At 66.6% G+C, this 11438-nt stretch overlaps 1 protein-coding gene across 1 annotated transcript in view; it reads left to right on the top strand.

Annotated features, from left to right (window-relative positions):
• The window catches only part of B3GAT1 (beta-1,3-glucuronyltransferase 1), a 17916-nt gene extending 6484 nt beyond the window's left edge, over positions 1–11432 (top strand). Inside the window, exons 2-6 of the mRNA XM_040259476.1 lie at positions 5800–5892; positions 6000–6146; positions 9312–9820; positions 10221–10517; positions 11323–11432. Coding sequence (XP_040115410.1) covers positions 5889–5892; positions 6000–6146; positions 9312–9820; positions 10221–10517; positions 11323–11409 — 1044 coding nt within the window. The 5' untranslated portion in view covers positions 5800–5888 and the 3' untranslated portion in view covers positions 11410–11432. The remainder of the gene's footprint in view (positions 1–5799; positions 5893–5999; positions 6147–9311; positions 9821–10220; positions 10518–11322) is intronic.
• Positions 11433–11438: the final 6 nt, after the last annotated feature.

The raw sequence follows: 11438 nt of genomic DNA, 5'->3' as shown, positions 1-11438 counted from the left end.
TCATCCTCCTGAAGTGGGGTCTGGGCTGAGACTGGGACCCTGGGTCCCTCACCCCCCCGGGGTGGGGTCTGGGCTGAGACTGGGACCCTGGGTCCCTCACCCCCCCGGGCTGAGGCCTGGGCTGAGACTGGGGTGCTGTCGCTGCCTGCTCGGTGCTGCACCTCCTGGAGCACTTCTCCCAGTGTCTCTCTGGGCATGCGGGCAGCTGACCTCATGGAGGGAAGGGGGCGGCAGGAGAGACGGGCGGCAGAAACAGTGAGAGCAGCCTCAGGAGCGTGGCAGGAAACGGGCGGCCCTGCATCAACCCCCCACCTCCGAACTCAGCCCGGAGCCCGAAGGAAGAGCCTTGGCTCGCCCACCCTGGAGACGGAGACAGGGCCCCCCTGCCCTCCCTGGAGTCCACACCACGGGCACCGCCTGCAGGCATAGCCTCGTCAGGGGGAGGGAGGAACCGCTGTGAGAGCCGCCTGAGGCTGGCTGGGCCCAGAGGAGCCAGGGAGCCTGCGTCCCGTCTCTGCTGGACGCGGGCGCTCAGCTGGAGTCACGAGCGGGCTGCTGCCGTCCCCGCTGTGTCTTGCAGCCTTTGTGGTGCTTTCTGCGGGCCAGGCCCTGCGCCGGGGTTTTCCACGGACCCTTCAGCGGATCCCAAAGTGCCCGAAGCGCGTTTCAAAGGAGACTCAGTGCCAGAGACACAGTGCAGCCCCCATGGTGTCCAGAGGAGCCCCTGGCCTGGGGGGTGCAGACGGACACAGAACCAGCAAGACCAGCGGGTTCACGCAGGGTGTGGGCAGGCCGCAGAGTGTGCGGGGCCCGGCAAGCTTCGGGGGTCAGGCCAAGGGCTCAAAGTGCCAGATGGCCTCCCCTGGAAACCACAGGGTAGGTGGGAGGACCCCCCCCCCCCAAACCGCAGGCCACCAGCTCCAAGGGAAACAGGCAGAGAGAAGCAGAACGCCCAGACAGCGGGGGCAGGGGCGTGGGGACAGACGCTCCGGCACGGCTGAATGCAGCCTTGCCCACGGCCTGCAGGCCCTCAGACACCCAGCCCCCGGCCCCCAGCCCCCCGGCTCCTGCCCTCTGTTTCCTATCAGAGCCCGGACTCCTGCCCCCGCCCACCCAGGCCAGTGCCCGGGGGCCCCACGCTCTGAGTGTCAGCATGTCCTGAGCTGCCCCAAGCCTCCAGGGCCCGGGGCTGCAGCGAGCCGGCCGCTGAGGGGCGGCTCGTTCCAGGGTGTTTGCTGCGGCCGCACTGGACTCAGGCAGGGCGTGTCCCGGGGCCAGGGTCACCGTCCACTGCGTCCACACAGCCTCTCCTGGGGGACGTTCCTCAGAGGCCTCTGCACCCTGAAGCCACGCGTGTGCCCGGGAACCCACTCAGAGGCGGTCCTGGCCGCGAGCTCACATGCACACGTGAGTGACGTCACCTGGGGGCGGGGCTCCGAGGAGCTCGCAGAACGCACCCAGCGCAGCCGCCTCCCGAGTGAACCACAGCCTGCGTCCGGGGCAGGGAGCTGGTGCTTCGGCCGCTGTGGGGCTGCACCACAATCGGACGGCGCTGAGGTGAGGCGCAGTGCCCAGCTGGTGCCCAGGCTTCCTGCAAGGAGGCCAGCGGGCTCAGGGACACTCAGACCCCCGAGCGGGGCCGTGGCAGGCCTCGCGGACGGGACGGCCGCCCGAGGCCCTCCTGCAGCGGCTCCCCACGGGGGCGCTCGCCCGGGCAGCCGCTGTCCGCGGCCCACTCTCCCTCTGGTCTGCGTCCCCACCTGGAGCCACGCTGCAGGTCACGCGTGTGCTTCGGGCCCAGCCCAGGGCACCCAGGACGCACCCCCGGTGACGCCCTCCTGCGAGGGGCCATGGGGCACGCGGACGACCCTCTGCCTGAAGACCGGGACCTCAGTCAGGCTGCTGGTGCCGCTGGTTTGTGCCATTCAGACTCCTGCAGCGCGGGGGACCAGACACGTCAGACCCTGTCTCCATTCTCTACTGAGTCAGAATCCAAACCCGATCCCAAGGCTATTTACGAAAAACCGGAAGAGAAACCAAGGAGCCACTTCAGACACAACCAGCGGACTGTTGTTTCCTGGCTCCCGGGTGGAAGGAGCCTGAAGCCGTCAGCGCAGCCTGTGCCGAGCGGGCCGGGGCCGGGGTCTCCGCCGGAGCCGGGGAAGATGGCACCAGGCACGGGGTCCCTCCAGCCCCCACCGTGAGGGCCAGTGGAGAGCCCCTCCTGGCTGAGCCGGGTCCTCGGGGCTGCCCGAGGGGCCAGGCCTGCTGGCAGGAGCAGTATGCATGGAGCAGGTGTGAGCCCTCTGAGACTCTGACCTGGACCCTCCAGGCCTCAGTTTCCTAGCCTGTGAAATGGGGCCCAGACTGCCCTGCCTGCCTCAGAGGCTGCTGTGGCTTGCAGAGAAGGAACCCAGCCTGCCAGGGCAGGGTTGCAGCCCCAGGGGCCGTCTGAGCCCTCCTGGGGTGGAAGTCCCCCTCTTCCACCCGCTCCGGGGGTGAGGGCAGAGCCAGGGGTCAGCGGCTGCCATTTGCTGCCCTCTCCGCACAGAGCCAGGGGGACGGGGAGGCGGGGGACTGAGGCCTGGGGCCAGCTGGTGCATGCTGACCCTCAGGGCGGGAGCCAGTTGGCTGTGGCCTTGAGCTTGTGCTGAGCAGGGGCGGCAGGGGCGGTGCTGAGTCCCGCCAGGGCTCCTGGGGCCCTGTTAGGCCTCAGGGACCATCTGAGGCCGGGGGTGAGCCAGCCCTTCCCAGCGTCCTGCCCTCTGACCTCTGCTGACCTCCGCTCGGCTTCCCCAGCCCAGCCCCGGGGCACTTGGCTCCCAAGGATGGGGGCGGCTGCTCTCCTCACAGCCCAGCAGGTCACCTCCACCCACTCAGGACTGTTTGTGCGGTGCAGGCAGGTGGGGGCCCCTCTGGGGGCCAGGGAGCTGCGGCCTCCCCAGAGTCTGTAAGATTGCTCCTCATCCGTCCGCAACAGTCCTGGTCACCTCTGTGCGCACTCAGTCATGTCCAACTCTGCAAGCCCACGGGCTGCAGCCCGCCAGGCTCCTCTGTCCACGGGGATTCTCCAGGCAAGAAGACTTGCCATGCTCTCCTCCAGTGAATCTTCCCGACCCAGGGATTGAACCCCAGTCTCCTGCGTCTCCTGCACTGTAGACAGATTTTTTACCGCTGAGCCACCAGGGAAGCCCCTGGTCATCACAGAATATGGCAGAAAAAAAGAAATACAAGCTGGAAAGGAAGCAAGCCCTCGTTCCTATGAGAATTACGTTGAATGCTCTCCAAAGGTTCCATGAGGCGAGTCAGGGAAAACGTTCTCCAGGAGAGGTGAAGACTGGTGGGAAACATCATACGAATGCTGAAGGACGCCGTGCAGGTCACTCACCAAGTGTCCCCTGGTCGTGGACCACTTCGGGGAAGTCAGTGTTGGGGCCGTGGGCGCTGTGCCCCGGGGCGTGACTCCCCGCCGGCCGTGAGCTCCCGGGACATCCTTGGCCTTGCAGGCAGAGCCGCGCTGGCTGGCAACGGGTGCTTGATCGGGGAAAGGACCGCGGCTGGGCGCTGGTCAGGGTGCGCACAGCTTGTACACAATACCTCCGGGGGTTCTCCCTGTGGCCTCTTGCAACCTGCCTGCCAGCCACGATCCCAGGCCTACGGACACCATGCCCCTTGCCCTGCTCGAGGGCTCGGGGGTAGATCTGTGTGTAACTGACCACCACACACACACACGTGCACATACACGCACACACATGCACGTGCACGCGCAGCACACGCAGACGCACGCATGTGCATACACACACGTGCACACTCCAGCTCTGCAGTGACCTCCCTGAGTGGCAGGACAGAGCTGTGTGGAGCCTCCCTCCCTGCGGGCTGGGCGCTGACGGCCAGCCACCCATCCCACCCCCAACCCGCCGCCACCACTGCACGGCCCCTAAATCCAGCAGGGCCCTGCCCACCACCAGTGGGACGAAACCAGCTCCTCCCCAGGTGTGGGGCGTAGGCAAGCTTTCTGCTGGAATCCCTGCAGTCTCAGCAGGCAGGCTGCCGTGAGCCTCGGAGCCAAGCTCGCCCAGCCTCTTCTGGGCAGCCTGCTCGAGGCTGGACCCCAGGCCGGCTGCCCACCAGCCTTCCCGAGCCACGGCCCCGGCCATCCTTGCAGTCCCTTCTCAGACTCAGGCCTCTGCGTCTGGGGTGCTCCGCCTGCCCCAGGCCCCCTGATCCCCTCTCCCAGCCACCCGGCCCCAGGCCTGACCCCCACAGACCCCTGCTGGCCAGCTGGCTCCCTCGGAGGCTGGGGGCTCCCCACTTCACTTCATAACTGCCTGGTAATTAGCATCACGACTTCGCCGCCGTGCTTATAATAGCCTCCATTAAAGTTATGGGGTTTTCAAGCCGTAGTGGCTTCCAAAGTAATTAATGCACAACTGGGTTTATGGCTAAGTTTATTTTTAGAGCTTCCCTGCCTCTCCCTCCTTCCCACCATGGATGTTTTGACCAGATAGACCGGACAGGATGAGAGTGTCCCCCTCAGGCCGTTGCCTCTGTCCCCTTCTAATCCCCAGGGGGTCAGGACCTGCAGGGGGCTGCCCCCCAAGAGGTTCTGGGGCCTGACGCCCCTTCCCCTGCTCCTGTCTGGGTTCAGGCCTGGCCCCAGCACGAGCCGTCGCCTGTGGCCTCGGCGAGCACCGGGAGGAAGGGGATGCAGAAGGACTCAGGGAGCGGCAAGTACCCCCCGGGTGCCCAGGCCAGGCCAGCCCCCATGGCCAGACACCTGGAAAAGCCCCGGGGGACCCCACGGGCCAAGGAGGCCTCCCTGTGCAGCCTGCGGCGGCCAACCAGACCAGGGGTCCTACCTGGCACCTGGCATCCTACCCAGGGGCTCAGCGCAGGTGGGGCTCGCTGGGGAGGCGGCCCAACATCCAGACAGGCAGGCAGCATGGCCTCTGGGCTCCTCCCGCGGGGCCGCGGCCAGGAGTGTGGAGGCAGCTCGGGGTCCAGGAACCCGCCCTGAGCCCACATTGTCTGACCCCGGGGCCTATCCGCCGTCTGCTCCAAGCAGGCTATGCAGATGGGCCGGGGCGGCCCCTGGGGCGCAGCGCCTCCAAGAGTCCTGCTCAGCCTGGCTCGCAGCCAGGAGAGACGGATGTCCGCCTGCCTGAGGCCGGGTGGGCCTCCACCCGTGGCTGTCCTCCCCCCAGGCTGCCCCTGTGGACCCAGAGGCGTCTGGCAGAGCTCTCAGCACAGAAGTGGGGGCAGGGGAGGGGGTGAGAGCTCCCAGGTGGCCGGGAGGCAGGGCGCTGGTCCCTCGTCAAGAGCTCAGCCCACCCGGAGGGGAGCTGTCTGCACTCGACCCCCTCGGCTGGCCCCCGGGACTCTCAGCTGACCCCCAGGCCCCTCAGCTGGCCCCCGGGCCCCTCGGCTGACCCCCGGCCGTGGCTCCAGCCTGGGCCCTGTCCCACCCAGGATTGCTGAGGACGCACCCTTCCAGAGTCCACCTCCAAATGCCACTGGCTGGGCCCCTGAGGACTCAGCGCAGATGCCTTCATCCAGGCTGTCCGTCACAGCCACGTCCTCAGCCTGAGTGCTCGCTGCATCCGCCCAGTGGCAGGCTGCGAGGCCACGGGCGTTAAAGCCTTGGAAACTAGGTGCCCTCTTCATAAAGGAGCAAACAGGCCCGGGGATGAGCCGGGGGAACCCAGGCAGGGCTGTCTGGACCTAGGGGGGACCGCCTGTACTCGGCCCCGCAGGGCGGCCCCTCAGGCCTCTGGCCAGCCTCTCTGTCCTCTCTTGCAGGTGTCCACCCTGCAGGGCTCCTGACCCACCACGGACGACACCCCTTCCCAGACTCCGGTCGGGCTGGACTCCGCAGAGCTGCGTCGGCAATGGGTGGGTGGAGCGGTCAGGCCCGCGGGCTGGTGTGCGGCTCCTTGGCCCCGTGCCTGGCCAGCCCGGCCCACTCGTGTGCTTTCCTCCCCACTGCGGCCGCCACCCAGCTCACGAGGAGCTGTGGGCCCAGCCAGCCTTGGAGATGCCGAAGCGACGGGACGTCCTCGCCGTCGTGCTCATCGTGCTCCCCTGGACGCTGCTGGTCACCGTGTGGCACCAGAGCACCGTCGCGCCCCTGCTTGCCGCGCGCAAGGGTGAGTCCCGCCCCGCCGGGTGTTGCGGACCTGGACACCGCAGCCTGCAGGTCTGAGCCTCCTGACGGGGTGACCACAGCCTGCAGGCCTGAGTCTCCCCTGATGGGGTGACCGCAGCCTGCAGGCCTGAGTCTCCCCTGATGGGGTGACCGCAGCCTGCAGGCCTAAGTCTCCTCTGACGGGGTGACCGCAGCCTGCAGGCCTCAGTCTCCTGACAGGGAGACCGCAGCCTGCAGGGTTGAGCCTCCTGACGAGGTTACTGCAGCCTGGAGGCCTGAGTCTCCTGATGGGGTGACCACAGCCTGGAGGCTGACTCTCCCCTGACCAGGTGACTGCAGCCTGCAGGCCTGACTCTCCCCTGCTCGGCCAGTGGGGAGCCAGGGCCAACTTGGCTGATGACTGCACCCTGGGGGGCTGACCTGGGGCTCAGATGGTGCCATGCACACAGGCTCAGAGCCTCGTGGGCTCTCCTCTGTGCCCACGCCCAGGACATGCACCACGGGAGGGCTGGGAGGGTGCACCGTGGGAGGGCTGGGAGGGTGCACCGGGGGAGGGCTGGGGGGCATGCCCCACAGGAGGGCTGGGGAGGGCTGGGGGGGTGCAGCACGGGAGGGCTCAGGGGTGAGGGATGGGCACCCTTGGGAGGGCTTTGGGTTGGGGGGCGGGATTCCCAGCCTGTGTTACTGAAAGCCTTTCAGGGCGAGTGTCTTCTTTTCCTGGTCAGGAAGCCCTGATGCAGCCCCCAACCCCCAGAGCAGACAGGGCCGAGAGCCCCAGTCTGGGGTGGGCGGCTCGCACCATGACGTGTCAGGCTGCTCATCCCTTCAGGGGCCTGAAGCTTCCTCCAGGAGGACTGGGCTGACCACGGCTCAGCGCCCACCCTGTCGGGCGCCTGGAGCTTTCCCGGCGTTTCCTCCCCTCGCTCCTTGGTGCTAATCTTTTTTTTGGCTGAGCTGAGTGGCTCGTGGGATGTTAGTTCCCTGAGCAGGGACTGAACCCAGCCCATGGCAGTGAGAGCGCCAAGTCCTAACCCTGGGCCACCAGGGAGCCCCGCTGCTTGTCCTCGTAGAGTCGTCACCGCGGCACCTCACGAGGTCTGTCACGTGGGATGTAACACCACGTGCTTCCATTCTCAGCAGCGCTTTGGGCTCAGGGACGCCAGGCTGCTGCGCTCAGCACGGCCGGTCACGCCTAGAGACGGGACTTGGCGCCCTGTCCCCAGGGCAGCCGCGACGGTAACACAGGCTGCAGCAGAGGGAGATGGGGGCCCTGAGGACTCGGAGGCGGCCGCCCTGGCCCAGAGCGTCTCCGGCTCAGACCCGCCTGCGGGGGCGCGATTGCAGGGCAGATGGGAGGGCAGGGGGGCAGTGACGCTCAGGGTCCTTCCCAGGCCTCGGGTTGCAAAGCTCTGCTCACAGCAGGGTACACTAACCCTTATTTATGTCCTGGTCTGCAGCTGCTCTCTGCAAGCTTGTTCTCTTTTCCCAGTTTGACCTAAAACTCCTGCAGAAAGTCCCCTTGGTTGCCTGTGCCGGTCTCCCCACCCTGCACCCACAGCCGGGGGGCAGGCTCCCACCTGGGCTGTGTGTCCCCAGTGGGGGTCATTAGCCCGTGGGAACTCTCCAAGAGCCGGGGACGTGTATGTAACCTCGGAGCCCAGTGCCCAGCCCCAGGCCAGCACCCACATCAACACCCGTGTGCTAACGAGAGCCGTAGGAAGCCCAGCCTGCTGGGACCCCCTTCACCCCCTGCAGGGGATTGCTCCCACTGCCCTTTCCATAGTTGCAAGAAGCCTCAAGGAACAGGGTGTCTTACCATCCCCCTCTGCACAGGGGAGTGTTGTGAGCCCGGGCTGTGTTCCGAGCCCCTGAACCCACATGGAACCTGGATAAAGGAGACACAGTTATCAGCTCCCCTTCGCAGCTGCCAGCAGTGACCAGAGGCCAGGCCCCCGGCTCAGGGTCACGCGGTCAGTGCAGAGCTGGCCAGGGTCTGGGCCTCGGAGCTCGGACCCCGAGGTCTGGCCTCCAACCGTCCCACCTCCTGCTGAGACGGCCCCGGAGTAGCGAGCGCCCAGTCCTTCATGCGGCCGGACAGGCCTCGGTGTGGGGGCGCTTTCAGAACGGGAGGGGTGGTGGGCTGGTCCCCCCACGAGGGGCTGCTGGCTCCCCACGGGGATGCAGATGCGGGAGAAAGCCTGGTCATCAGAGCTGCCCTGGCAGGAGCAGGGCACATCCAGGGCCTCCCGTGCCTGCGTGTCATGGAGGCAGGCCTCTGCCCGGCTCCACACACGCCCCTCCTGGGCACACGGCTGGGCAGGGGCACAGGCAAGGCCCCAGGGGCTGTGAGTGCATGAGGGGAACGTGCGTGTGAGGAGACACACAGGCCGGGAGGAGCCGAGGCGGGTCTCCACCCTGCCCTTTGGCCCAAGCATGGGACATTGACGGTCAGAAGGGACGGGCTCAGGATCCATAAGCATCTTGCCCACCAGGGGCAGCCTCCCTGGACAGAGTGCTGTGGTGAAGCCCCACACTCTGCAGCGAGGGTCGGGACCTAGATTCTGGGTCAGGCCCCAGAGCGCCTTTGGGGCATCCCCTGGGGGTCCCTTCCCCCCGGGGGAGCAAGAGGGGGACAGGGAGGGGAGGACGGAGGCAACGGCCTGAGAAGGAGGCTCTGATCCTGTCCAGTCTATCTGGAACCAGGCAAGGTGCTCCTGGACTCTGGGGCCACAGGGCATGAGGCACCGAAGCACTAGCACTAAGGTTGCCCCGGGCATGAGCGCTGGTGCCCTGGGCTCCTTGGCCAGCTCTGGGACGGGGGGAGGGCGCGGGCAGCGCAGTGGGCACTCCATCCCACAAAGCCCGGCTCCAGGAGCCCAGGGCGCGACGCTGCAGCTTGGCCAGCTGCCCTTAAACAGCTCAGAGCTGTTGAAAGCCAGGCGTAGGGGTCAGAAAGAGGAGGACCCAGGGCAAGGGTGTCAGGCAGCCAGCCTTGACCGTCAGCAGCAGCCCCAGGACCCCAGACAGGCGTGCTCGGCCTCTCCCCCAGGAGGAGCAGAGGAGAGCCGGGTGGGCCAGCGCCTGTACCCCCAGTACCCCTGTGCCCAGCGCCTGTACCCAGTGTCCCCACACCCCCTAGTACCACAGCCCCTCCTCTGATCTGCAGACGACAGTGGTGACCCCCGGCGCGAGGCGCCCCCTGGCACGGGCCCCAGGGAGTACTGCATGTCTGACCGGGACATCGTGGAGGTGGTGCGCACAGAGTACGTGTACACGCGGCCCCCGCCCTGGTCTGACACGCTGCCCACCATCCACGTGGTGACGCCCACCTACAGCCGCCCGGTGCAGAAGGCAGAGCTCACGCGCTTGGCGAACACGCTGCTGCACGTGCCCAACCTGCACTGGCTGGTGGTGGAGGACGCACCGCGCCGAACCCCCCTGACGGCACGGCTGCTGCGCGACACCGGCCTCAACTACACGCACCTGCACGTGGAGACACCGCGCAACTACAAGCTGCGGGGGGACGCGCGCGACCCGCGTATCCCTCGGGGCACCATGCAGCGCAACCTGGCGCTGCGCTGGCTGCGGGAGACCTTCCCGCGCAACTCCAGCCAGCCTGGCGTCGTGTACTTCGCAGACGACGACAACACCTACAGCCTGGAGCTCTTCGAGGAGGTGTGGGCCGCGGGTACACGCGGAGCAGGGAGGGCGGGGAACCAGGCAAAGGGGAAGAGGCCTGCGTGGCGCTCCCAGACCGACCAACCCACCCCTGGCTGCAGGGCGCTGTTTGGTGGAGGGCTTCCGGTGGGGGAGGGGAGGAGGGTTCCCTGGGCACCGTCAGTGTCCCCCCAACTCCCACCCCCCCGAGTTTGGGATCAGGACAGTGGGGGAGGGGAGGGAGTCATTTCAGACTCTCGATCTGGGAGACAGAGCTTTTGCAGCAAAGGCCAAAGCACAGGTCCCGTGACAAGGGAAGCATCAGCTGCTTGCAGGGCGGCCTTGCTCACAGCCCTGGCCAGCCCTCCGCAGACGCTGCCCTGGGCGGCCCAGGCGTCCTGACTCTTCTCCCCTCTAGATGCGCAGCACCAGGAGGGTGTCTGTGTGGCCTGTCGCCTTCGTCGGTGGCCTTCGGTACGAGGCCCCGAGGGTCAACGGGGCAGGGAAGGTGGTCGGCTGGAAGACGGTGTTCGACCCCCACCGGCCGTTCGCCATAGACATGGCGGGATTCGCAGTCAACCTGCGGCTCATCCTGCAGCGGAGCCAGGCCTACTTCAAGCTGCGAGGCGTGAAGGGCGGCTACCAGGAGAGCAGCCTGCTGCGGGAGCTCGTCACCCTCAGCGACCTGGAGCCCAAGGCGGCCAACTGCACCAAGGTGGGCCCCTGCCGAGCTCGCAGCGCGGTGCAGGCCAGCTCCTGCCCGTGAGGGCCCCTGCTAATCAGGAACCTGCACAGCCGGTGGACAACCAGCCTCCCTCCTGAGTGGGTGGTCTATGGCCCTGCAGGCAGCCACACTAAAGGTGGGCAGGGGGACAAGGACAGGGCCTCCAGGCAGGCAGAGCCTAGGAATGAATCCCTCCCTCATCACCCATTAGCTGGGCTCCACACTTCCATGCCAGACACACCTACATGTGTGCACACACATGCATACACGGGCACATGTGTACACACGCACACACATGCACACGCCAGTTCACACGCACCGACATGCACAGACATATGGGCACACGTGTTTGCATGCGTGGGCACGCATGCCCATGCACACGCGCACGAGTGTGTGCACACGTGCGTGCCCAGTACACGCACACACAGGCATGCACACACATGCATAGATGCATCTTCCTTACAGTTTGGACTTCTCCGGTTGGGGACCAGGCTGGCACTCAGCTGAGCTGGAGGCCCCAGGACTGCCTCCCTCAAGATCCATCAAAAAGCACAGGGGAGGATGAGAAGCAGGAGGAAAACTTGGGACCAGTTTGTCTCTTCTTTGTAGCTGCAGATTTTCTGTTTCCAATAGATACTGTGAAGGCAGCCTATGTACAAAGAGCAAGAATGAGGGGGTAGGTAGAAATACAGAACAATGGAGAAAGTCTTGCTGGAACAGGGCTGGAAGGGAGGGGCAAGGGTGGGAGGCGAGGTCGGGGCCGGCCCCACGTGGTCTCGTGTCTCTGCACACACAGATCCTGGTCTGGCACACTCGGACCGAGAAACCGGTGCTGGTGAATGAGGGGAAGAAAGGCTTCACTGACCCCACGGTGGAGATCTGAGCCCCGGACACAGGTAGGGGGACGCGAGC

The sequence above is a fragment of the Oryx dammah genome, unplaced genomic scaffold (assembly GCF_014754425.2).
Source record: "Oryx dammah isolate SB20612 unplaced genomic scaffold, SCBI_Odam_1.1 HiC_scaffold_17, whole genome shotgun sequence".
NCBI lineage: Eukaryota > Metazoa > Chordata > Mammalia > Artiodactyla > Bovidae > Oryx > Oryx dammah.
The sequence above is the reverse complement of the archived record's forward strand: the minus strand, read 5'-3'. Positions and strand labels throughout refer to the sequence as shown.